This window comes from Panthera pardus, unplaced genomic scaffold, assembly GCF_024362965.1.
Source record: "Panthera pardus isolate Hobbes unplaced genomic scaffold, ASM2436296v1 HiC_scaffold_5, whole genome shotgun sequence".
NCBI lineage: Eukaryota > Metazoa > Chordata > Mammalia > Carnivora > Felidae > Panthera > Panthera pardus.
Window position 1 is genome coordinate 10,898,998 of NW_026526980.1, and position 25,855 is coordinate 10,924,852.

Sequence of the window (25,855 nt, forward strand, 5' to 3'; positions counted from 1 at the left end):
TTGGGAGAAATAACTTGGGTTTATCGCGTTGTGGTTCTCGTCAGCTGTGGGCATCCCCATCTTCAGTTTTTCCCCGAAGGCTGCATCTGGGTAAGCAGAGTCCTTAACTGACCTGGCCTTGGAGGCCGGTACCAAGATGACATCCCTATAAACACTGTTATGTAAAGAGACCTCTTGCTGCTAGGGTAGAGACTTGGCAAATTAAAGAGAACTAGACTCCTCCCTCCTCCTGAAATATCCACAGAAGTTCAGGGTTGAAGGAAGAAGCACCATAAAAGAAAAATAAGTGGGAACTAGAAGGGAGAATCTCTGCTGTTACATTGAAGTCTCTGAATTGATTTCCAAATTCTGAATTCATTCTCTGTGTCTCAGCTCAAGTGCTAAAGTATAAATGGTGCCCCGTTAAGCCATTCCTCTGCTTAGACCTCCTTCATGGACTTTCCATTGCACCTTGAAAAACTCTGACTCCTGGGGCACCTGGGTGGCTCAGTTGGTTAAGTTGGTCTGACTCTTGATTTCAGCTCAGGTCCTGATCTCACAGTTTCGTGAGCTTGAGCCCTGCATCGGGCTCTGCTCTGACAGCGCAGAACCTACTTGGGGTTCTGTCTTTCTCTCTCTCTCTCTCTCTCTCTCTCTCTCTCTCTCTCTCTCTCTCCCTTTCTCCGTCCCTCTTTCTCTTTCTCCTTCTCCCTCCCTCTCTCCTTCTCCCTCTCCCCTGGCTCATGCCGTCTCTCTCTCTCTCTAAAGAGAAAAAGAAAGAAAAAAAAAAGAAAAAAAAAAAGAACCTGACTGCTCACCAAGGCTGTAGCCAGTGTGACCTGGCTTGTAATGCCTGCTTCTCCTCTTCCTGCTCACCACATTGGCTTGCTTTTTTCTTCTTTGACCTCCCAGACACCATATCTACCTCAGGGCCTTTGCCCTTGATGTTTCCTCTTTCTGGAATATATTCCATCCACATTTAAACATGGCTGGCTCCTTTTTATATAATTCAGGGCTCAGCTCAAATGCCACTCTGGCAGAACCTTCTCTGACCACCCTAATGAGTCTGCACCCCTAAGTCACTCTCTAATCTAATACTTAGTTTTATATCTTTCATGGTATTGACTATTACCTGATATGTTTGCTTGCTTGCTTATTTTTTTTTCCCATTATGTTTTTGCCGCCACTGGAATCTAGGTTTCATGAGGACAGGGTCTGTCTTGTGTATTGTTACCTCCTTAGAGGCTAGACTCCTGCTTTGAGTTGGTTCCTAAAACATTTGTGTTGAGCAAATGAAGTCTAGGAATGCAAGATCTACTTTGCTACAAGGTTATATTTATTTAGTAAGTAAGTCAACACTATACTTAGTGTGGGGCTTGGACCCAAGGTCAAGAGTCACATGCTCTACTGACTGAGCCTGCCAGGGCCACACTTCACTATAGGATTTTAAAGTTCTGCATAACATAGTTTTTTCTTAATTTCTTTGTACTGGCATTTGCAGACGATTGTATAGCTTGCAGTCAATGTGGACATGCAGGACAGCTTGCCTTTCTGTGCCTCTGAGGTCTCCAGTGTCCAGCCCTGGGCTTCACCAGAGAAAGCTCTTGCCAGGGCTGGTAGGTAATGGCTTATGGTGAAGCTCTTTTCTGGATCTCCTTTCCCTCAACTGTAGAGTGAGGGGTTTTTATTAGTTGACTGCAGAGACTTATTTTTGTTTTTGGGTTTCGGGTCCCATGATTCAGTCGGTCATATGAAGGGAAATGAATCCCACCCCTCCTTTTTCCACAGAGCCTGATTGACAAATGAATTTAGGAATATCCCTTATCTTTTCCTGTCTGGATCTCTTGGAACTTGAAAAGTTACTTAAAGTGCACGGGTTCAGGGCAGGAAAGGGAAGATGGTAATTTCCCTTCCCTCTGGAAATGGCACTGAGAATAGTTCTTGAATGAATGAAGCATTCCATGATGTCCAAAAATAGATAAATACTTGAGATTGCAGTTTCAGAATATCTGCAGTTGTGAGTTGTGACTGTTCTCTGCTGGCGAAGTACCTAGAGGTTTATCTTTTTTGCTGATTCTATCAGAATTTTGATCACCCTAATCGTGTGCCACTCATTTGCAGAAAGCAGAATCAGGGACAGAAAGTGATTCTGTGCCCAGCGCATTAGGGCAGCAAGCTAGGGTTCGTTTGCTATATTCTAAAGTGATTAACTTCTCCCTTTTTGATTGAATCTTATTTATTTATTTATTTATTTAGTAAACTTTACACCACTCATGGGGGTCCAGCTCCCCACCTCCCAATCAAGGGTTACACACTCTACCGACTGAGCCAGCCACGCGGCACCCCCCCCTTTTGATTAAATATTAAAAGTATAAAGCATATCCAGCAGTGGGATAGGGATCTAATATGTGGAAATCATTTTGAAGAAATCATATATTTTAAGTTTATTTATTTTGAGAGAGAGAAGAGGGGAGGTGGGGAGAGGGAGAATCCCAAACAGGTTCTGTGCTGTCAGCACAGAGCCCGACGTGGGACTCAAACTCATGAACCTTGAGGTCATGATCTGAGCCAAAATCAGAAGTCAGATTTTCAACCAACTGAACCACCCAGGTGCCCCTAAAAGAAATAATTTCTGCCCCTAGAAGAAACCAGTGCCACATGATGAGTTTGTGGGGCGGGGGGGGGGGGGGGGGGGGGAAGAGGTTGTTTTTGATTGTTTTCCTTGTTCCCTACTCTCTTCCATTCCTTACTAAGATGCATGTCAAGACTAGGCTTGGGTGCCAGTTCCAGAAAACTCAAAATAATAATAACAAGGTCAGGGCTGGTGGGGCAGCCAGCCTGGTGCCGAGGATCCTGACTTGTGTCCTGTCGCTCTCATGGCTCGAGGTCATGATGCAGGTTGTGGCATCACAGTGGCATTCCATCCAGCAGGACGGACAGAAGGAAAGAAGGAGTGGAGGTGTTCCCTTCAAGACATTTCCTAGAAGTTGCACTACTGTTCCTATCCTGGGACCAGAAGCTGGTTGCATGGCCATACCTAGCTGTGGGGATGGCTGTGTGCCCAGCAGGAAAGGGCCAGGCCTCTTACTGAAGAGGAACAGCACAGATAATGGGGGAAACTGGCAGTTTTGCCACAAGACGACTCAAGTCTTGGAGGGAGTATTGAGCTGTCGGTCTAACTGGCAGGTTTCTCACCTTGCCGCTTGGTGTACCTTCAGGTCTGGCCCAGGTGATACGCAGAGCACAAACTTGGATCACATGCCACATTACAGTTGTAGGCTTCTAAATCATCTGGAATTCCCAACCATATCGTCATAGTTACTGGCGGGTATACCAAGAATCTCTGGCTTGTGTTAGAGGCGGTGGCTAAGAATGTAGGCTGTGGAGCCAGACAGCCTGAGTCGAACTGCAGCTCTCACATTTGCCTGCGGTGTGCCCTTAACATCTCTGGGCCTTGGTCTCCACATCTATCAAAGAGTAAAATGGGAGTATGTACCGTGGAGGGCTATTGGGGCGATGAGGTGACCTGATATGTGTAAAGCACTCTGAGCATCATTTAGAAAGTCTCGTGTGTAAGCTCTCACTGTCACGGATTGTGTATTAATAAGTGGAAGGAAAGACCCAGGAGAACTGGGTAGGGCACACTTTCTGGTCCATTGTAACGTTCTCCTATCTCAGGACTCCTGCTGCTGTAACAGATCCGAAGAAACAGCGGGGCTGATGGGTATTGTTTTTGCATTCCAGATCACTTCTCTCCAGAGAATGTCAATGACACGGCCAAAGAAACATGCTTAAATTGGTTTTTCAAGATTGCTTCCATCAGGGAACTCATTCCGAGATTGTATCCTTTTTTTTTTGTCTGATGGTTTTAAAGATAGGCTGAAAGAGTTGCACCACTAATAGAAGCCATGTGATGGGGCGCCCTGAAATTCCTGTGGAAAATTTGGTCCCGTTACGGTTACCAGCCTGAAAATCCAGGGCCAGCTACATCGTCGAAGCCTTTGGACTCCTCTCTCCCCAAATGGTGTTCTGTTTTCTTACTTTGAATATGATGCCATGTTCCAGGCTTTTGTTTCCTAGAGGAACATTCCCACATTAATTCTCTCAATTAAAGTGTTTCATCTTTATGTGTTTTCCCTGGTTTCAAAAACTTGAAAGGAACAGGGTCAGGGTTCCCTGCACAAATGCAAGTTTTGAAGAACAGAATTCACCTTATACACAAACGAATCTTGGTTAGGTAAAGTCCACTCTTTCCCCATAAAGCCTTGATTGGAAATGCTCAAAATTTTGTCAGCTTAAACTTCAGCACTCCACGGTGAATCAGCCTGTAACATTTTCCAAAATTTATTTTAAATAAGTATGAAACTTTGAAAACCAAGTAGGGAAGCCACAAGCCGTTAGCTTAGTTCTCTGGACTAGTGAGAGCCCTTGTGCCTCCCTGTCCTGAAGTCCTGCCTCTGTACTGTTCATGAGTAGTCCAGTTTTTTTGCCATAGGGAACAGGCCATCTGGAAAATGTCTTCCTTAATGGAATGTTTTCGTAGTTATGTGGAAGCATCCATCCTGAAATGTAACAAGTTCCTCTCCAAAACGTAAGGCTCTTCTGATATGTCTAGAATCATAACATTTCCAAGAAATCTCATACTTACACTAATGGCGATATGATAGCTATCATTTGCCGAGTTCTTAGCATGTAGTTAATTAGCATGTAATAGATCTAGTGCTAAGCACCTTCTGTGCATTTTCCCATCTCATCTAAATGGAAACTTGTTGAGGTAGAGCATTTTATTTATTTATGCATACTTTTAAAAATTTATTTTTGAGAGAGCGTGTGTGTGAGAGCACAACATGGGGGAGGGGCAGAGAAGGGAACAGAGGTTCCCAAGCGAGCTCTGTGTGGACAGCAGCAGGGGCCCGATGTGGGGCTGGAACTCATGAACATGACACCATGACCTGAGCCGAAGTCGGATGCTAAATGGACCGAGCCACGCGGGTGCCCCAAAGAGAGCATTTTTGTTGCTGTTTTATGGAAGAGAAGAGTCCAGCTAGGAGAAGTTGGCTGAGTACCTCATGGAAGAATCCTGACTCTGTGTGGTCTTGGCAAGTTATTTAGCATCTCTGGCCCTCCATCTCTGCGAACAAGTCTGTAAGAAGAGGTCTAGGAGGGTTTGTTGAGAGCATGACTGGCCCACAGCGGGCTCATGCTCAGCTCAGTATTTGCTGGTGCTGCAGACGACAGTGATGAAGCTGATGTCAGAAGCAAAAGTCTTTGCCCCTGAGCTGCATGTTGCTCTGGGTTACCTAAGGCGTTGTTTGATGCAGATAATAAACTCCCTAAAGCCAGAGGCTGACTGTTCATGCTCAGTAGTGATGTAGTTTGAGTTTGGAATATGTACCAAAGGTGTTTCTTTTGGATCTAAGGGCACCTGGGTTTAGTTGTTGGGGATAACCCTGGTGCTAAAGAAATAGTTGTTTTGCCTCACCATTCAGGGAGGATGATGCCCAAGGCAGAGGGAAGTGCCATGTCACAGGAGAAAGAAGTAAATCACAGTTCACAGTGATGGGGGATCATTGATGGCAGCCTGAGGTGCCAGGAGCTGGGTGCCAGGATGGAGTGGGACACAGAATAGGAAGTCAGTGCCAGAGGAATAATAGCTATGGCGAGAATGTCAAGAAGGTCAAGGAGTAACCAGTGGATGGAAAATAACTGAGGGGAAAAAACTGTTAAATTAATAAAATAAATGTGACCTCAAACAGGCAAAAAAGTAAAGGTTAGACTCCAGCACTGAGCAAATGGTAAAGACTTTAACAGTGAGTGAATTGTGTCAAGAGAGAAAGACTATTGTTAGGTTGCCTTGGAAATTGCAAGGTTTGGCCTTGGGTTGTCTCTGAAATTGGATTGTTCCCCCCCCCCCCCCCCCGCCCCCCCACGTTTAGGAAGCATATGTACCTTTATCTGTATTTTAAAAGATACAGAGTTTTCCCAAGGGGTATAATGCTGCCCTCTTTTTGTTTCTAACAGGGGGATTTCAGAATGTCTGCCCCGACTGACGTGTATGATTCGAGGGATTGGAGACCCGCTGGTGTCTGTGTACGCGAGGGCCTATCTGTGCCGGGTAGGCCGCGCCGGGTCACTGGGCACTCACACGGGCTGCTCACACGCTCACATAGGCTTCTCCTTCGCCAGCATCTCACGAGCCACCACAAGAAGGACTTCGTTAGCTGCTAAATTTAGAACACGGCTCTTCCACAGAAAGCACAGCTGTAGGATTTCTCTCAAAAATTAATTTTAAAGTAGATCCACTTAATAACTCTAATTAGGGGGCGTTTAAGGTTATCTTCTTACAAATGAACTGGTTTTCAGAATTAATTATTTCTCCCTTTTTTGCCGGGAGGGAGGCTCCCAAGGCATTTCGGCTGATAGGTAGGTTGCTTTTCATTGAGTTGAAGTCTGCTTTCCTTTTGTCTTGGATTGGATTGTGTTATTGGTTTCTCCCTTCCTACATTAAAGAGTTGGTGCAGGGTGAGAGTGGGTGGGGGCAGCCCAGCAGGGTGAGGTGCTGATAAGTGTCAGCAGCCACGGAAGGCTACAGGCTACGAGAGCCTCTTCTTGGAGCTGCTCTGATGGAGGAGGTGGTCCCGATTGTAAATCACTTAACTTTTTCCTCTCTTAAATTAAAAAAAAATTTTTTTTAATGTTTATTTATTTTTGAGAGACAGGACACACGTGGGGCAAGGGCAGAGAGAGAGGAAGACACAGAATCCAAAGCAGGCTCCAGGCTCTGTGCTGTCAGCACAGAACCCGATGCAGGGCTCGAACTCACAAACCAGGAGATCATGACCTGGGCTAAAGTCGGACGCTTTACCAACTGAGCCATCCAGGCACGCCAGCCTTTTTCTCTCTTAAAGCACCATGAAGCTTCTACTTGAAACTCTTTTCCTTTAGAAAAGTGCAACCCATGGAGAGTTTACAGTTATTTTTCGTCAGCTCCTAGGGAGGCTGAGCTGCTGTCAGCTTGCCCAGGGAGTCCTTGTTAGTCCCATCAGCTTTATTTGCCTTGAAGGAGGGCTTATTGCCCCTGTTTTCTAGGGTCCTCATGAACTGCAGACTTCCTGGAGGACAAAGCTACGGGGCCTCCCCCAGCTCTTGCTGGTGATCATTCATATTTAAAAAATTTTTTTTTAATGTTTATTCATTTTTGAAAGAGAGCACAAGCAGGGGTGGGGCGGAGAGAGAGGGGGACACAGAATCTGCAGCAGGCTCCAGGCTCTGAGCTGTCAGCACAGAGCCTGATGCGAGGCTCGAACTCACGAACTGCAAGATCATGACCTGAGCCAAAGTCAGATGGTCAACCAACTGAGCCACCCAGGCGCCCCAATCATTCATATTTTTAAATCAGAATGGTGAGAACCGGTAGTCTTGGACCGACTTCCTTTCCAGGACATCTAGCAAATGACAGAAACCCTGTGGTCTCAAGTGTCACAAAGAAATCAAACAGTCGATGCCCTTGGAATAAATAGCAAACATCATTATGAAGGACACTTTTTATAGGTCTGCTCCCTAATACCTAAGAAGGAAAGAAAACACTTCTCATTTAAGGGCAGCATACTCCCCGTTGGTAACAGAGGCTAAAGCGTTGATGCATTGCCATCTACTTGAAACTTGGGTTCGAGTTTTTCTTACAGGAGTATCAGGTATGTTTCCTAGAGCTTCGGCTTTGGAATGTATTGAAGCTTGAATACTCCTTCTGAGTCAGGGTTTGTTGAGGGCCTATCATGTGCAGAACACTGTTGGGTCCTGTGGGGGAAATGCCGGCTTATCGTCATTTGCATATCTGCACTCCACTGCCTTTCCCTTTTTGAACACAGCACATTATTCAGACTTCCCTTGACATCTGTTGAATAATAGAGTAATAAAGATCTAGTCACTGTGCTTATTAATGAAGATGATTCTGGTCGTTAAAGAGAAATAAAAAAGGTGGAACTACGCGTTCTTTGCAAATCCATTCAGTTGTAAAGCTTGAAGTTTAAAGTTGCAAGGTTAGGGAAGAGATATATCTGTTTCTGGCATTTACAACGGCAGATGCAACTTTAAAACTTAGTGACAGTGAAGAGAGACTGCAGACCTAACCTGGGAAGACCGGTGACAGAATGCAGTTGATCTGTTGAAATGATGTTTGTTAACCCAGGTTTTGCCTCAGTTGCCTACGTTGGGTAGTTACTAAGTCTTTTGACATAAAAGGGACAGCCTGTGCATCCCTAAGGGTTCTTGCAGTCGCAAGCGGCAAAAACCCAGTTCATTCTATTTTAAGCAAAAAGGAGGGTTTGTTGGCTCATGTGTCTGAAGGATCTCGGGGCAGTGCAGGCATGACTAGTTCCAAGGGCCTTCAGAGTGTCACCAAGAACTGTCCTCTCCTTCATCACTTAGCTCTGCCTTCATCTGGGTTGACTTCATTCTGTGCCTTACTCAGCAGCTCCAGGCTTCCATCCTCCCAGTGGAAAGAGAATGCCTTTTCCTCAGAAGTGTGGGCCAGAGCCTCATGGCTGACTCTCAGTGGACATGTTGGGTCACTTGTCCCTCAGTAGACCAGTCATTGTGGCCATGGGATGAGATCTGCCACCTGAGTAAGCCCGGATCTTTGCCTACCCCTGGAACTCAGGGTAGGATGGGTCCAGCTTCTCCTCAAACCTAATGCTGTAAGAGGGAGGTTTGCTTCCCCAAAGATAAATCCAATTTGCTGATGCCAGAAATAGGGAATGCACGCTAGGCAGGCGGAAACAGCAGGTGGAAATCATGTGCTACTACCCTTGCTACTCTGGGTAGAAATCTTTTAGACCCAAGCAGATTTCCAAGCTGCTCATTTGTCTTGATGGAAAGAAAGAAACAAAACACAGAAAGCAGTGAGTGGGTAGGGCGTGGGCGGAGCTCAAAGCTGTTTATTAAAGGAAAGTATGATTAACTCCTCTGCTAAGTCACGGCCCCTTCAGCTCATTGCTGTTGCTTGTTCACTGGGCCTTCCGTAACTGTTGCCTAACAGATAATTACTGCCTTTTCTACGGTATGATTAAGTGGAAGGGAAGACAGTAGAACACAGTAGAACTGGATCTGATGTTTGTTAGTATTTTTTTTTTATCTACTGCTTGTCCTTGAAAACCTCAACAGCCACGGAGCTGCCCTTGGAAGTCAGCGCCCCATAGATCGCGCATGATTCTTCTCAAAGGGACTCTTCATGGTCTCTAAAAAATATCATCATTGTTCATCTTCATGACCTTGAGTAGGGGGAGGTGAGCGGGCGGAAATCTGTCCCCGTTTGAGGAAACCGGGTCCCAGAAAAGCACCTTCTCCTACAAAGTTGTTTTGTGCTTAAGTAGCAATTGGAATTGAGATGTATCCGAGAAGCTCAGTTGAAGAAACATTACGATGCTTTTGTTTTATTTTTTTATTTTTTAAAAAAATTTATTTATTTTTAAGAGACAGAGAGACAGAGTGTGAGTGGGGGTGGGGCAGAGAGAGAGGGAGACACAGAATCAGAAGCAGGCTCCAGGCTCTGAGCTGTCAGCACAGAGCCGGATGCGGGCTCAAACCCACCAACTGTGAGATCATGACCAGTGCTGAAGTCGGATGACGAACTGACTGAGCCACCCAGGCGCCCCACTATGCTTTTGTTTTAAACACATGAACTCCCCTCCATAGCTCATACCTTCACTTTTCCATCCAATCCCAGGGCTCTGGCTGCCTTCTCTATGATTAGCAAAATTTTTCAGCTGGAATGTTCCACTCTTTTTTAAACAATGAATGCAGGAGCCAATGGGTTATAGCATTGTTCTACCACATGCTGGTCTTATATAAAATTGCTTAAAATAACGTTGAAAAAAGCTTGTCTGCTTCCATGACTGCCCAGCAAAGAATGAATCTGTAGGTTTTCACAATGCACTGGTGAAATCCCAGCTGACTCTCTTATACCAAAGTCTTTTTTGCTTCATCTAGTAAGTGCGGCCACATGTGTGTTTCTTTTTTTTTTTTCTTTTGAGAGGAAGAGAATATTGTATACACAATCCTGAGGGTACTTTCTTCCTTTGCACTGTATTGATTTGTTCTCTTGGTCATCTGTTCAGAAATACATTCATTACCTCTGGGAAATTGCAAAGATGATTACTGCAAATGTTGCCTCTTTTTCATTAAAAATAGCTTCTGTGGTTTTTCTTATAAAAGTATGCATGCTTATTGAATAAGAAAACAGATAAGCAAAAAGAAGAAAAATTAACTTTCTGGACTCAATGCCTACATTTATTCCTGTGTCTATTTTTAATTTACAAAAATGGGATCCCACCGTATATATTATTTGCAACCTGTTCGTCCAGAGTCAAGGTAGTTTTCTTTTGGTTGGCCACAGGTGGGGATGGAGGTGGCTCCACATCTGAAAGAAAGCCTGAATAAGAACTTCTTTGACTTCCTCCTCACATTCAAACAGGTAAGAGAACACTGTCGGAACAGCTAATTGATATAACAGTTATATGATCACAAATTCACAAAACCCAGTTGGATTTCCAAGTTGAGATTGCCTTAAAGCTCTTTAAATGTGTAAACCCCACAAAATTGTACTCGCGTTTGTTACAGATAATTAAAATGTGTTGATTGTACTGAGGAAGCGGGGAGAATTAATATGCATGTGTTAACAGGAAATGTCTCTAGTTGATCAGCCTTTCTTCCTCACATCTGCTGGCTCCATTTTTGTCAGGTTACTTCTCTGCGCGGCGCGCGTTCCCAAAACAGCTCAGCTTGGCGGCATGGGAAACTTTCTGTGTGTTTTTTCTAGTTTAAAAAAAAAAAAAAAACCTGAGAAACCAGGCTATTTCTCTTGAGGCCACCCAAATGCTTACAAGTATGCATTGTGAGTTATTTACAAGTATGCAAGTAAGTCTGTGAGTTACTTGCTCTTCATTGATTATTATTCCCCTCGTTTTCTGAGTGTTTATTTGGTCTCCTATAGATTCATGGCGATACAGTCCAGAACCAGCTGGTGGTCCAGGGAGTGGAGCTCCCATCCTACCTGCCCTTGTACTCACCTGCCATGGATTGGATCTTCCAGTGCATCTCCTACCATGCCCCCGAGGTAACTGCCAGGTGGCTTCGGTGTGAAGTTCACACAGGAGGAATGCTGGGGCTCCCCTCCCTTCCATTATGTTGTCACAACCTCTACACCATGGTGCTCGGGAATGTAAACAGGGCCCATTGATAATGGCCACAGCAACCCCAGTGCTACCCAGCCGTCTCAAAGGGTAGGGCTCACTATGGTGGCTGGTTCTGTGCTCAGCACTTTTCCTTGGTTGTCTCATCTAACAACTCTGGGAGGGAGGCTCAGAGAGGCCAAATACCTCTGAAAGGTCACGTACCTCAGGTCATGGTGACTGGACAGCAACCCGTAGAATGTGGCTACGGGGCCAGTGGGTTTCATTGCTTCTTAGTTCACTAAACTTCATGCCCCCCTTTCGTGTTTACAGTAATCTAAGAAGTTGGTAGAACAGGTAACAGTTGCCCCGTTTTACAGAGGGAAAGTGAAACTCAGGTAATTGCATTTATAAGATTTTTTTTCTGTTCCTTCTTTTTTTTTGGTCTAATCGAAGTAGCATTAGGAATTCAAGTACAATCAGAATACTAGCAGAAATATTCTTTTTCTTACCCAAGACTGAGAAGTAGAACACCAGTTCTACTTGGCCTGGTAACTGTGGTAGATGAAGCTACTTCAGCAGATGGTTCAGAATTTAGTCTGTGGGGAGAAGGAAGAAGGGGTCTTGCTACGTAGTGGAGAGCACTTGATACATAGTGGAGAGCAAAATTCAAGTATACCTCCCTTTTCCTGGAAGCTGCAAATACCTTGACAGCCATAAAGAAAGAGATAAAAGGATATGACTTTGACTAAACAATCCCTCTTAAAGAATATTGCAGAGTGGGGGTGCCTGGGTGGCACATTCAGTTAAAAAGTGTCCCACTTTGGCTCAGGTCATGATCTCACAGTTTGTGGGTTCAAGCCCACATCAGGCTCTGTGCTGACAGCTCAGCTGGAGCCTGCTTCAGATTCTAGGTCTCCCTCTCTCTCTGCCCGTCCCCTGCTCATGCTCTGTTTTTCTCTCTAAAAAATAAATAAAAATATTACAAAAAGGGGGAGGTTATCACGTAGGGGAGCCTGGGTGGTGGCTTGGTCTCTTGGTTTCGGCTGACGTCATGATTTCATGGTTTCGTGGATTCGAGCATGGAGCCTGCTTGGGATTCTCTCTCTCCCTCTCTCTCTGCCCCTCCCCTGCTGGCACTCTATCTCTTTCTCTCTCTCTCTCTCTCTCAAAATAATCAGTTTTTTAAAAATGGGCTTAAAGTTTCAATTAAGCAAGATGAATAAGCTCTAGAGATCTGTACAACACTGTACCTGTAGTTAACGATACTGTATCACACACTTAAAAAATGTGTTAAGAGGTAGATCTCACGTTAATGGTCTTACAACGGTAAAATTAAATGTAAGGGGTGCTTGCGTGGCTCAGTCGGTTAAGTTTCTGACTCTTGATTTCGGCTCAGGTCACGATCTCATGGTTTGTGGGTTCAAGCCCTGCGTTAGGCTCCGTGCTGAACTTGGAATCTGCTTGGATTCATTCTCTCTCTCTCTCTCTCTCTCTCTCACTCTCTCTCTCTCTCTCTCTCTCTCTCACTCTCTTTCTCTCTCTCCACCCCCCCTCTTTGCCCCTCCCCCACTCATACTGTCTCTGTCTCTCTCAAACAGTAAACTTAAAAAAAAGAATAGCACGTAGAAATAATTGGACAAGTGCATAAAGACACAGGCATGCACACGTACATCCAGGTGTATGGGTTCGTGCTGGCACAGCATTGGAAGCTGTCATCACAAGGGATTGGTTAGATTTGGGGATCCATGTAGGTTCAATGGGATGTTGCAGGGCCTATTTAAAACGATGGAAGACCATGATGAAGATCTGTACATAATGATGTAAGGGTGTTCGCAATAACCGGTGTGTCCAACAAGGAGGCTACATGTCTTGCGGTGTGTATTCTAAGTGGTAGCATGGCCCGGTGTTCACGTTGGGCCCTGGAGTCGGGGTGCCTGGGTCCGAATCTCAGCTCCATTGCTTCCAGCTGTCGGGACAGAACAGTCAAGTCACTTGTCCCTACCTAACCGCTCTGAGTCTTTTTTTTTTCATCTTTGAAACGGAAGCGTTAATTCCTGTTTTGGGGGGTTTTTTTGCACAAATCGAATAGGACAATCGATTTGCGTTGCTTGGTGGAGTCCCCCACTCGTAGCACTGGAGTGTTTGTTGTGTTTTCAGGACTGTGGACGTGATTTTTATATCTGTATGAGAGAACTGGGGAGGGGGCATGTCAAAATAGCACCGGAAGGTGAGATTTTGTATCGTCTTAACTTCCTTTTCTTGGCCTGTGTTTTCTAACTTTTTCAACCAAATATAATGCATTACTTCCATTTCAATTTTCCTGAATCCTGAAGTATGAGGAGAAAAAAAGGGGCATCTTAAATTTCAGGTGACTTTTTTACAATTAAGTTGATTTTAAATCAAGTCAATATGTATGGAAGATTGAAAATTTGCTGGTCGATCTCTGTGATTTCGGGAGTCTCAGCAGCCACACGGTGGCCCAGGCTCCTGGGAAGAGGTACCGCAAGCCTGACTAGAAGGAGAGGCGCCCCCACCTGTTCAGTTGAGTGACTACAGCCTGTGAGCAGGCTTGATGGGTTTGAAAATTTGAAAATGGGAACACTGTTTTTTTTTTCCTCCTTATTTTAACGAAAAGGACAAATCGGATTAAAACAAAAGGTACCTGTCATAAGGCATTCTTCCTTTTATTTTAAGCACCAGTAATCTCAAAGGATGGCGGAAGCTGGGAACACAGCTTTCCCAGGGAGTAAAACTCTAGGAAATCATTACTGTGCCAGAAGAAGTGATTAAAAAAATTAGGTCACCCGAATAATAATAAACTCTGATTCTTCAGGCACTTAAATACGAGACTTGCAGCATCACTTTAAAAAAATGTTAATCATTTTCGAAATGCAGAAGAATCCATGTCATTGTGGAAGGTGGTGTTGAAAATGGGTGTGTCTCATGCCTAAAAACTCTGAGTGGCTGGGATGTGTCATTTGGGACATTAGGCCATGCCTCCCAAATAGGGGGTTGTCAGTTTGGCCGAAAATATACAGGGCAGGCAGTAAGATAGGAGACAGGAGAAATGGCTTCAGCCATGAATATCTACCATATGAAATTTCAGATTGAAATCCAAAAAAAAAAAAAAATCATTATTTAGAAAGACTTTTTTGTTGTTTGAAGACAGGATCCCTGCCCCCCATACAACTGAAATAATATTATAGTAAGTTAAAAAACGGACTTATGCCCTCAATTTCAGGCACATTCTGCATGGAAAAAAGTAACCATCTCTTAAGATCTGTTTTTGGGCAGTGAAAACAAATTCCTTGGTAAGCTTTTCATCATTTTCAGTAGCTTTTCGTTTGCCAGAGGTGGTATGGGAGGTGTAGAAGGAGAAAGTTCTGGTCCCTGACATGAGTGGTGGGTCTTGTCTGACGGGGAATCCATGTGGTCCCTTGCTAAGCTGTGCAGTGCGGTTTGTAAATGTTGGATGAATGAAGAGGAAAGTGCATCTTTAGAGGCCGGACAGGCAGTTGGGCAGACCTGGGTTCAGATTATGGCTGTATTGCCTTGGGCTCCTTGATCTCTTTGTGCCTCAGTTTTACGAGCTGTAAAATGGGGCCAGCGCTAGAACCTTCCCTGAAGGGCTGTCATGAAGTGACCGTGATAATACACATCAGTGCGTGGCCAAGAGATAGGGGCACCAGGCAAAGCAAGCAGCTACCACCCTTATGTTTGGTCTCTACGGGACTCACTGAGGCAGATGGGGGTCTGGGCTGACCTGCAAGTCAGGAAACAAGTAGGGGGCGGGTTCAGGGAGTAAAGGAAGGGCCCAGGGAAGGAACTGTACACGTAGAGGCAGGTAAGAGGCATATTAAGGAGACCAGCATTACTGGAGAACAGGGAGAAACTGGGCTGTCTGGATGTGGACCGGGTTACAGAGTCGGCGAACGTGGTGTGGTGGAGATCAGGCAGAGCTTGAAGAACTTCCATCAGGAGGACGATGGGAAACAAGCAACACTCGAACCTCAGACTGGCAGGTGCAGACCAGGTGGATGAGAGAAAGAAGAAGGGTTGGTAAGCCGCGGAATGGGAAGGAGAAGATTTCTGTAATCAGAAAACCTTAATAAAAATACATATACTGGAAAGAATTTGGAAAAGACAGGTGAAAAGGAGAAAAAGAGCCACCTAAAATCCTGCCGTGTTAACATTTTGATATGTTTCCGTACTCATATTTCTCTGTCCACTCCGGTTCTTGCTCTGTATTTTTGTTTTAGAGGTAAGGATTTTGTGTGCGTAATTTTGTGGTGCTTTTCCCTCACTTCACATCAGAACAAATACCTGTTAAGTTCTGTGACCCTCAGTCATGTCAGGAGGTGTTCAGAGTCGAATTTGTTGGATGTGAGGAGTGGAGGTGGGAAGTGAGTCAGAGATGCTAAGCCCTGGAGCCCTTCACATAATCACCTTTTCCTAAGGCTCTCTGGGTGCCAGGCCCTGTGTTAGTTCCATTGCCTGGTCTGCCTTCCTCACGCTCGGCTTCCCGAGGCTAGGTTTTGTTGTTACCCCTGTGATACAGATGAGGCCCCCGAGGCTTACAACTTGCTAAGGTCACACCACTAGAAAGAGTCAAAGCCATGTAGCCATTTTATCGGTAACTCTGAACTCAGGAGATCTCTCAACTCCTAAACTCTTTCTAGAAACTGCTGTTAATGGCTATACCTGAGGAGGGATTTAAAGGCCCTAACAAACTGACCCATGGGACTGTTACCTAATGGGCATACTACGAATTGCCCTGTAAATTCTCTAACACGTGATGAGGCTGGCAGTGCACATGTAGCACTAGCCTTGGCCATTGCTGACTTCTGCCGAAGCGTATAGGCGTATCACTTTCATTCTTTTGAATTAGGAAAAAATTGCCAGTGAAAGAGAAATAATATGAGAAATTAAAATTTTCTCCTTGTAATGTGTGGGGTATAGGATTTCTTTTTATTCACTTTGAAATACTTTCTTTGAGACTTGGACTGGCGGGGGAAGGGACATAAGATCAGTTTATGATTTTGCCCACCCATTACATGTTTGCTTCATTCAGAGAAATAAGGAAAATAGGATACGTATATATTCAATCTATATATATTTTTTAATGAAGCAGTACTTGTAAACACTGATTGGAAGGTTATGTAGCAAAAGCAGAAATACAAATCTGGGAGCACTCTTAGCTGCATGAGAGTTGCTCTCAATTTAGAAAGCTTTTAGAAACACGGTATTGGTCCAACTTCTTTTGCGTTTCCTGTACTTTTGAAGTAGGTAAATAACCCTCGTCTGGAGATGACATTAAAAATCCAATAGTTAAATAAGATGGTGGTTATATAAACTCATATATATTAATGAATTGTCACAAAGATCTCCCCTTTCCCCGCAATAAAGCGTGAACAGAAAACCTGGTGGAATAGTCTAGTTAATGGTATTCTACCAATGTCAATTTCCTGGCTTTGATAATGCAATTGTAGTTAAGTAAGATGTCACCATTGCTGAGAGCTGGGGGACAGTTACCCAGGACCTCTGTTATTCTTACAATTTCTTATGAGTCTGTAATTGGTTCAAAATAAAAAAACTTTTAAAGTGTATCAGCAACAATCGGAACAATAATGTTCTATGTGTGGTAGGGATTCCTCAGCCATTAAGAATAAGGTAGATGTGTGGGTACTGACCTGGGAAGAGGGAGGCCCATGCTAGATTCTTGAGTAAAAAAAGCAACTTGTGACCCCAATGTGTACAAGATTATTCGTTTTTATAAAACAAAAAATCCCAAGCTGGGCTTTTACAAAAAAAGCTATATATTCACAGGGTATAGACAAAGGTCTAGAAAGATAAACACCACACTGTTGACACTGGTGATTTCCTAGGAAGCGGGAGTTAGGAAGGAAAGCGTTCACATTTTACTTACTATAAGGTGGTATGGCTTAAACTTTTTTTTCCATAATCATTTCTTATTATAGTGTTTTTTGTGTTTTTTTAAGTTTATTTGGAGAGAGAGAGTGGGAGCAGGGAAGGAGCAGAAAGAGACAGGGAGAGAGAATCCCAAGCATACTCCGTACTCTCAGTGTGGAGCCCGACCCGGGGCTGAATCTCACGACTGTGGGATCATGACCTGAGCCGAAATCCAGAGTTAGACGTTTAACCGACTGAGCCACCCAGGTGGCCCCAATTTTTATAGTTTTTATGAAAAAACAAATACACAAATAAATGTAGGGGCCTTCTGAGTCTCCCGTGTCCTCTAAGTTCTGATGTGTGTGTACGAGCTAATATGCTGAGCTGCACATTTTCATAGTTTATCCCAGCCAATAGGCTTGTTTCGATCTCAGTCTGGTTTGAGCTATTGTTCCTCTTGTTCTTGCCAAAGATAATCAATCCTGTCACTTCTCAGAAGAAATGTATAACCTCTAACAGACCTGCCTGAGATCCATATCATTTGGCTCCGTGGACACTTGTGGGCATTTTCTATATTCCTATATTATCACAGAGCTTTTAAAAATTTTTAAGTTACATTTTTGGATACATTTTTAATGCATTTGTATCCTGTGAAAAAGAGAACTTTTGACGCACTTATCTTAATGGCCAGGATGTTTTGTCCATATGTTGGCATTTGCCCTAATTCATCTTGTCAAAGGTAGTGGGCCAAGAGCTCGCGTGCGTGCACATGGGGGTGTAAGAGAATAAGCCACATGAGGGCATGGTTTTCTGATTTCCTCACTGCCTTGTCCCCAGTGCCTAGAATACTACTTAGTGTCTTAAAGTTTCTCCATAAGTAGGTATTGAATGTGTGATTATTTGTGTGTGTTGGGAAGTATCAGTCTGATAATCCCGTAGAATCTCTCTTTCTCAATCTTTTCCAGAAACCACTTTGATACTGGTCTCCAAGAATGACTTTTCAAGTATAAATATCCCATGAGAGGGTTAGGGAAGCCACTTGTGACATTGGCAACTTTATCATCAGCTAAGATGCTTCTGACTATAAGAAACAAACACCTAACTGGCCCTACAAAAATAATTCAGTGTGTTCTCTGACACAACAGGTAAAGGCCGTGGGCGAGGCAGGTTCTGTCCATCATCCTCAGATAGCAAAGTGGCTGCAGCCGTTACAGTCATCACATCCAGACATGGCAGCATCCAGAGGCAGAAAGATGAGGAGCCTTCAGTTCCTTGGGTTCCTGTTTAAGAACAAGGAAACCTTTTCTCATGCGTCAATTGTATAAATCCCCCATTAGCAAAGGGAATGAGACCACTGTGATAGGTTTGGATCTGTGTTAATTTGCTCAGGCTACGTTTTAATCCCTTCTGACTGTTATAACAAAATACCACAACTGAGTGACTGATAAGTAACAGGTATTTCCCACGGTTCTAAAGCTGGGAAGTGCAAGATCAAGATACCAACAGATTTGGTGTCTGGTGAAGGTCTGCTTCCTGGTTCGTAGATGGCTGCCTTTGCTATGCCTTCATGTGGCACAAGGGAGCTTTCTTGGGCCACTTTTATAAGGGTATTAATCCCATTTGTAAGAGCTCCACCCTCATCACCTGATCACCTCTTAATATCCTCTCCTTGGGAGTTGAGTGGTCATTCAGACCATAGTACGTTGCCCTAACAGACTGGATGGCTTAAACAAAAAAAAAAAAATATATTCTCGGGGCTCCTGGGTGGCTCAGTTGGTTGAGCATACAGCTTTGGCTCAGGTCATGATCTCTGGTTGGTGGGTTCGAGCCCCGCTTCAGGCTCCGTGCTGACAGCTTAGAACCCGGAGCCTGCTTCAGATTCTGTGTCTCCCTCTCTCTCTGCCTCTCTGTTGCTCGCACTCTCTCTCTCTCTCTCAACCTCTCTCTCTCTCTCTCAAATAAATAAACATTAAAAAAATTTTTGTTAATGTGTGGAAAATTTATTTTCTCACAGTCCTGGAGGCTAGAAGTCCAAGATCAAAGTGCTGGCAGTGTTGGTTTTTCATGAGGCTTGCACTGCCTTCTCACTGTGTCCTCACATGGTTGTTTCTCTGTGCATGTGTGTTCCTGGTGTCTCTTCCTCTTAAAGAGACACCAGTCCTATTGGATTAGGGCCCCACACTTTGGACCTTATTTCTCATTATTACGTCTTCAAAAGCCCTGCCTCTAAATGCAACCACGTTGGGCTTTAAGGCTTCAACATAAGAATTTGGAGGGGACCTAATTCAGTCCATAACAGCACCTAACCTGATATTTGTGGTGCAGAGACAGAAACCTGAATGAAATCAGGGTTCTGGGGTACAGCCAGTATCTCCATCATCAGCTTTTACCTTAATTATTCAGGCAACACTAGGACACAAAGGGACACATCTGGAAGGGGTGCAGTTGCACTAAAGAAAACTGGGGGCCAGAATCCTACAAATCTCATTTCCACCACTTACTAGGAAGTGACTTAAAGTCAAAGTATCTGAGCTTGGACTTTCTCTTCTGTGAAGTGGGAATGACTTAGGTGGGCCTCCCAAGGATACTGTGAAGCATAAACAAGAAAAGGCAGCAGTGGTGCTTAGCTGGGAGCCTGGTGAGCACTCTTTCTCCTTAGTTCTACTGTTGACCTTGTCTGTGCCATTCAAAACCTTACCCAAACCACTGACCTAAAGGATACCTCTTCCATTGATTTTTCTTTTTTTTTAAAGAACAAGAACTCTTTGATTAGAAATACGTAATTGTCTTAAGATAGCTCTAAAGCCATTAACAGTATTCCAGTGAGTAAAACATTTACTTCCTTTTGGAGGAAATATATGCCTCAAAATTTGTTGGGAGGAAAAGTGATGAGGTTAGCCTTTGGTGCCAGGCTGCCTGGGTCACGTCTGGCCCGCGGTAGCTCCGTGTGTCACCTTGGTGCAAGCAGGCCACTCACTGTTACATGGCTCGGTCTCTCACCTGTGCAGTGGCAGAATAGAGAGCCTGCCTCCTGGCTGGTTGTGAGGGGGGATCATGAATGCGGAGTGCATCTCACCATGGACAGTGGGCGCTAGCAAATTCTCAGTGAAATGGGGAGGACCTGGAGGGGGACGGTGCATCACAGGAGAGGTGGGGAGTCAAGAAACTTCCATTCTCATTGGTGTCTAGGGTTCAGGAGACCCCTCACCGTCCTGGGGTAATCTTGCACATGTGATGGTTTTTTTTTTGTTTTTTTTTTTTTAACTTTAAATCAGTTTATTGACACAGTAACACAACACACTTGCCTCCCTGACACCCCCACCCCCCTCACCCAATCTAGATCTCTCCCCCCTTCCTCCCCCCTTAGGATGAGCTGTTCAGTGAAAACAGAAAAGGGCAGGCCACTTCTACACCCCCAGTCCCACCCCTAAGCCCTATGGGGCAGGGTCTCAGGCTCTACTCAGAACCTGTTGAGAAGAGGGGCAGTCAGCACTATGTTCGGCCAGGCAGAGGCATCCAGTCCCTAAGAGCAGATTCCCACACAACCCCCAGGCCCTGAGTTGCTTATTCCTCATCCTCTGGCAAAGGGGGAGGAGACCCAGGCTTCACCAAGTCGGGTGACTGGTCCAAGGCCCATTGTTGGTAGTTGGTGAGACTGGATTTGAGCCCAAGTGTGCCTGATGCCCTAGGGCATCAGGGCCTGAGGTCTTACCCATGATGTTTAGTGCCATACAGTTGAACTCCTCCCTGCCCCTGCCCCTGACTCCCTATCTTCGCCAGACACAGAGTTCTGGAAATGGGCATGTGGCTACATCTGTTTTAGAGTATTACTTTGGAGATGTCTTTGTGAGAAATGTCGTTTCAGATTCTCCAAGTTCATGATTTTCATTATTATTTTTAATTAGGCCCTGCTAACTGAGATGATGGAGAGATGCAAGAAACTAGGAAACAAGTAAGTATTTTTAAATTCATAAAGCATGGGTCTGGAAATGGAAGTCATTTGTTTTTGTTGTGTTTTGTTTTGGTTTGGTTTTTGAGCTTGGCATGCTCACGTGGGCAAGAGGGTCAGCAGAGCGCCAGGATGGCACAGAGGTCGGGAAACTGGAGTCTGATCGTCTTCCTGTGCCTGGCTCTACTCTTTCTCAGCTTTGTGAACTTGGGTCACTTACTTGAGTTCTCTGCCTCAGTCTCCTCATCTGTAAAATGGGTTTCATAATAGTCCTTTCCCCATGGGGCTGTGGTAAGTGGAAGGGTTGAGATAAATTCCATCTTCCTGTCTTCCAGGCACAAGAGGTTCCCCTCTCTTTTCCCTTCTGTGGTAGATGTCCCTAAGTCACATGTCCCTAGGTCCCAGAACAGTGCTTTTTGTAAGAGATGGGGGTATATATTTGCAGCTTGGATCAATATTATTACTTGATGTTTAGTTTTATTAGTGCACCATGCTCATTTTGCATCTGTTTAAATGGATGTGATTGCTTGCTGTCCGTCAATCCAGCTAGCCAATTCAACATTTATTGAGTTCCAAATAAGTACAGAACACTGTGTTAGTCTCTAGAGGTTGCCTTTTTACTCCAGCCTTTTAAAATTCTTTTCCAGCCTTACCTTTAAAGAGCTTTCATTCATCCTTCCCAGCAACATATGTGCTTAAAATTAAAGCACTTTTCATTAAGAGGAAGTTCTTCTGACATGGGGCACTTGGGTCTTGCAGCGCCTTGCTGTTGAATTCCGTGATGTCCGCTTTCCGGGCCGAGTTCATCGCCACGAGGTCCATGGATTTCATTGGCATGATTAAAGAGTGTGATGAGTCGGGTTTCCCCAAGGTAGGCTCTTGACCAGATGCTCAGTGGGAGAACAGATAGGCACTGTTTACCCGACAACTCTCGAGGGAGAGGGTCCTGTGTGGGCGTTCTTGGGCCAACAGAGAAAACAGGCATTGTTTCTGAAGAACATGCTGGAAGGTGAGTTAGTGATTGGGATTGTTAGACACGTGTAAGTTGCTGCCAGTGAGTCCTAAGTCTATCAAATTAGCTCGCTGTGAAGTATTTAGGAAAGGCTTGGGCTTCCATCTTTTAAAAATGTATCTTCACTCATGATTTATAAAAAGCTCTGTCCACAAGAATGTTGTGTCTCATGAATCAGAGCAGTGCACAGAGCCAGCTCTTTGTTTTGAGTGTCTCTAACTTGCATGTAGGGCTGCGGTAGAACTTCAGGAAGATGTTGGAAGATTAGCCATGAGACGAGCTAAGGGTTACAGCCTTTTTTCTAAGCCTCAAGGTGCTCTGATTTAAAATCTCCAGTATTGCAATGGTTTGCTATTCTTTTTTTTTTTTTTTTTTTTAAGCATCTTCTTTTTCGCTCACTGGGGTTAAACTTAGCCTTGGCTGACCCTCCTGAGGGTGATCGACTCCAGATTCTCAATGAAGCTTGGAAAGTTATCACTAAGTTGAAGAATCCACAGGTGGGTGACCATTCAGACCTCAGATAGACTACCTTTTGTCCAAGTCTGGCAGTAAATTCTTGGTTTAAAAAAAAGATATCTTCACTAGTCCTACGTCTGGGTTTTTATTTCGTTTTAAGAAATAATACTATTTAAAAAATTTTTTTTTTAATGTTTATTTACTTGGAGAGAGACAGACCGTGAGCTGAGGGGGTGGAGGGGAGGGGGCAGAGAGAGAGGGAGACACAGAATCTGAAGCAGGTTCCAGGCTCTGAGCTGTCATCACAGAGCCTGACATGGGGCTTGAACCGACGAACCATGAGATCATGACCTGAGCCAAGGTCAGACCCTTAACCGACTGAGCCACACAGGTGCCCCAAGAAATGATACTATTTTAAATTATTTTCGTTAACCTATAGTGGAGAATTGATAACTCTAAAGATATATTTCTTTGATTTTTCTATCCTAATTATGTCTAATTCTTTAGGCTTCAAGATGTAGTAAAAGCGTAAAGTGAGAAAAAATATTTGAAACTTTGAAAGACCTCTGCTCTGACTTAGCAAACAGCATCCAAATGCAGCTGTTTTTAGTATTTGGATTTGAAAATATCAACTGAGTAGGATATTCTTAAATGGAAGCTCAGCAGTCAAATGTATAATTAGCAAAAGGGAATTCTAATTGTTGCCCCTTGGACGGAGATGTGGAAAGATGGATCCACTGCTGTTAGGTGCTGGAACAGTATGCAGCGATGGCCATAATCTTGTAGAGTTTGGGTTTCACGTCTCACCGTCCTCATGGGCAACACATCAGCAAGTTACGTGGCCGCCACTGGGTAAATGGCCCTGCCTGTCTTCGGCTGAAGGACCAGCTGGGTAGACTTCACCACCTTCAAACCATTCCTCTCCTGCCAGCAGCATATCTCAGCTTGGCTGCTTTAATGGCACCACAGACCAGGTGGCTTGCAAACAACAGAAATTGATTTCTTGCCCTTCTGGAGTCTACAAGTCTGGAATCAGGGGGACACCATGGATTCCGGTGAAGGCCCTCTTCGGATTGCCAACTGCCAGCTTCTCCTCCTCCCTAGGTGGAGAGGGGGTGAAGGGGAGAGGGTGTTCTGGGGTCCCTTTTATCAGGACATTAATCCTATTCATCAAGGTTCAACCCTCATGACCTCATCGCCTCCGAAAGGCCCCACTCCTAATGCTGTCACATTGCGGGGCTACGATTCTCAACATATGCGTTTTGGACACAAACATGTAGACTGAAACACAGCAAATAATTGAATGTGGGTGTGTAGCATTTACAGTCATTTACCAAGAAGGAAATATTAGAGTTCAGTTATAACCTCCTTACCAGTCACTGCATTTACAGTAGTGTGTTGAGAATACTGATACAACTTAGAAAAATTAGAAGCTTGTTTACAAAATCACATACCTATGTTAAGTTGAACAAAACCCTCACTAAACTTCAGCTGTTGAAATTCTGTTTAACCCGAGTGGCTAACTAAAAAGCTTCTTTAGGATGAGGAAGTCTAAAGTCTCTGGGCCTGTGGGGTCTGTCCCTGAGTGCTTCAAAGCACCCTTGCATCAAAAGCCCATGTTAATGGTTTCCTTCAGTCTATAACTTCACATGGCCTCATTAAGTTCACCTTCTCACCTGGCTTTTCTTGTGTGAATGACATAAGTGTTTTCTTCCCTCCCATTTTCTCTTTTTTTTCTTCTCCTTAAAGTGTCAGAGCAGAAGAGATACACTTGCAGACTGTATTTTTCCTCGAGCATTTTTTTTTTCACATGAGTGTTTTCCAGGGAAGGCAGCTCTTTTTAGCTGTTAACTGCCATTTCTATGAGCATCCCGGTGTCTCTCCGTGGGTCCCCCACCCCCACTTAAATCTAACACAGAATTTACTACCTAAAATCTTCAGTGCTTTCTTAACCTTTTTACGACCTGTACATCACCTATCAGAAAAAGAGTTTATGGTTGTTTTTTTTTTTATTTTTTAACATTTATTTATTTTTGAGACAGAGACAGAGCATGAACGGGGGAGGGGCAGAGAGAGAGGGAGACACAGAATCTGAAGCAGGCTCCAGGCTCTGAGCCATCAGCCCAGAGCCCGACGCGGGGCTAGAACTCATGGACCGCAAGATCGTGACCTGAGCTGAAGTCGGACGCTTAACCGACTGAGCCACCCAGGCGCCCCAGAGTTTATGTTTTAAAGCCAGGATGTCTGTTTTTTTTCTCAGAACCTGCAAAAATCACATTTAAGCAAAGCTCTTCAACCAGATCCACAGTCAGTGTCTCTGTTGAGGTGTGGCCAGGACTCCTGACTTTGATCTCCGCTGCCCTTCAGTTTTTCCCGGATTTCTATTTTGGCCCAAGTAGCTATTCAGAAATGGAAGTCTAGTTAGTTTCCAGCAACTCCTGTGTTTCTATGTAACTTTTGCTTCTTAGGGTAAGATAGATCAGTGGGCTAGACTTTTCTGTAGATGAGCCAACCCGTCTTGGAATTCCTATCACTTGTCATCTCTAGTGATTATCAGAACCCTTGAAGGGATCTGCATATGATGAGCTTTGACTCTAGGGTTAGCCACGGTGTTCCTGTTGTAGACACATCTTTACTTTTTCTCTGTAGGACTACGTTAACTGTGCCGAGGTATGGGTGGAGTACACCTGCAAGCATTTCACGGTATGTGCGGCTGTGGGATCGTTTTGGGAAGAATTATGGGTTTTTTTGTGTTTTTGGTATCTTTTAATGTTGGTTTGTTTTTGAGAGAGGCAGAGTGTGAGCAGGGGGAGGGGCAGAGAGAGAGGGAGACACAGAATCCAAAGCAGGCTCCAGGCTCTGAGCTGTCAGCACAGAGCCCGATGTGGGACTCAAACTCCCCAACTGTGAGATCATGACCTGAGCTGAGGTCTGATGCTTAACCAACGGAGCCACCCAAGCGCCCCTGGAAGAATTATGTTTTTATTCGTGTTTATAATAATGAATAAGGCTAGAATAGGCATTTAGGCATTTTACAGTGGTAATCGTCCTTAATTTATAAAAATGGCATCCTTTTATACTATAGTGTGGTGGAGGGTTGATATGCGTACTGTCACAAAAGTGTCATGCTCACGTGCAAATTGGGGAAATGCTCCATTACCAAGGGAAGCAGTTTTTCCCCCATAGGATCCCTTAGATGCTTACATTCTAAAGTGCATTGGGACTCTTCCTGGGGGTCCAGGAAGTAGCATTTCTCAAACATATTTGACTTATGTGTAATTTTTTTCTAAGCAGAGGGACTTCTTTCCCTGTGCCCAGACCAGAACCTCAGTCTGGGAAATACTGTGTGTGTCAGAGAGCAGACCTTAGAAGCAGGCA

The 25,855-nt window shown here is 44.4% G+C and overlaps 1 protein-coding gene across 5 annotated transcripts in view; it reads left to right on the top strand.

Moving 5' to 3' along the window:
- The window catches only part of VPS35L (VPS35 endosomal protein sorting factor like), a 115,862-nt gene that overhangs the window by 40,217 nt on the left and 49,790 nt on the right, over positions 1-25,855 (top strand). For 4 of the 5 annotated variants that reach the window (XR_002085652.2, XM_019468736.2, XM_019468737.2 and 1 more), the window contains 9 exons: positions 3,724-3,820; positions 4,523-4,570; positions 6,001-6,094; positions 10,373-10,450; positions 10,970-11,092; positions 20,966-21,012; positions 21,769-21,880; positions 22,402-22,518; positions 25,127-25,180. Coding sequence is in view for 4 of the 5 variants with exons in the window: in XM_019468736.2 (XP_019324281.2) it covers positions 3,724-3,820; positions 4,523-4,570; positions 6,001-6,094; positions 10,373-10,450; positions 10,970-11,092; positions 20,966-21,012; positions 21,769-21,880; positions 22,402-22,518; positions 25,127-25,180 (770 nt within the window). In the remaining variant the exon portion in view is untranslated. The remainder of the gene's footprint in view (positions 1-3,723; positions 3,821-4,522; positions 4,571-6,000; positions 6,095-10,372; positions 10,451-10,969; positions 11,093-20,965; positions 21,013-21,768; positions 21,881-22,401; positions 22,519-25,126; positions 25,181-25,855) is intronic. The other variant, XM_019468738.2, reaches the window with a different exon arrangement.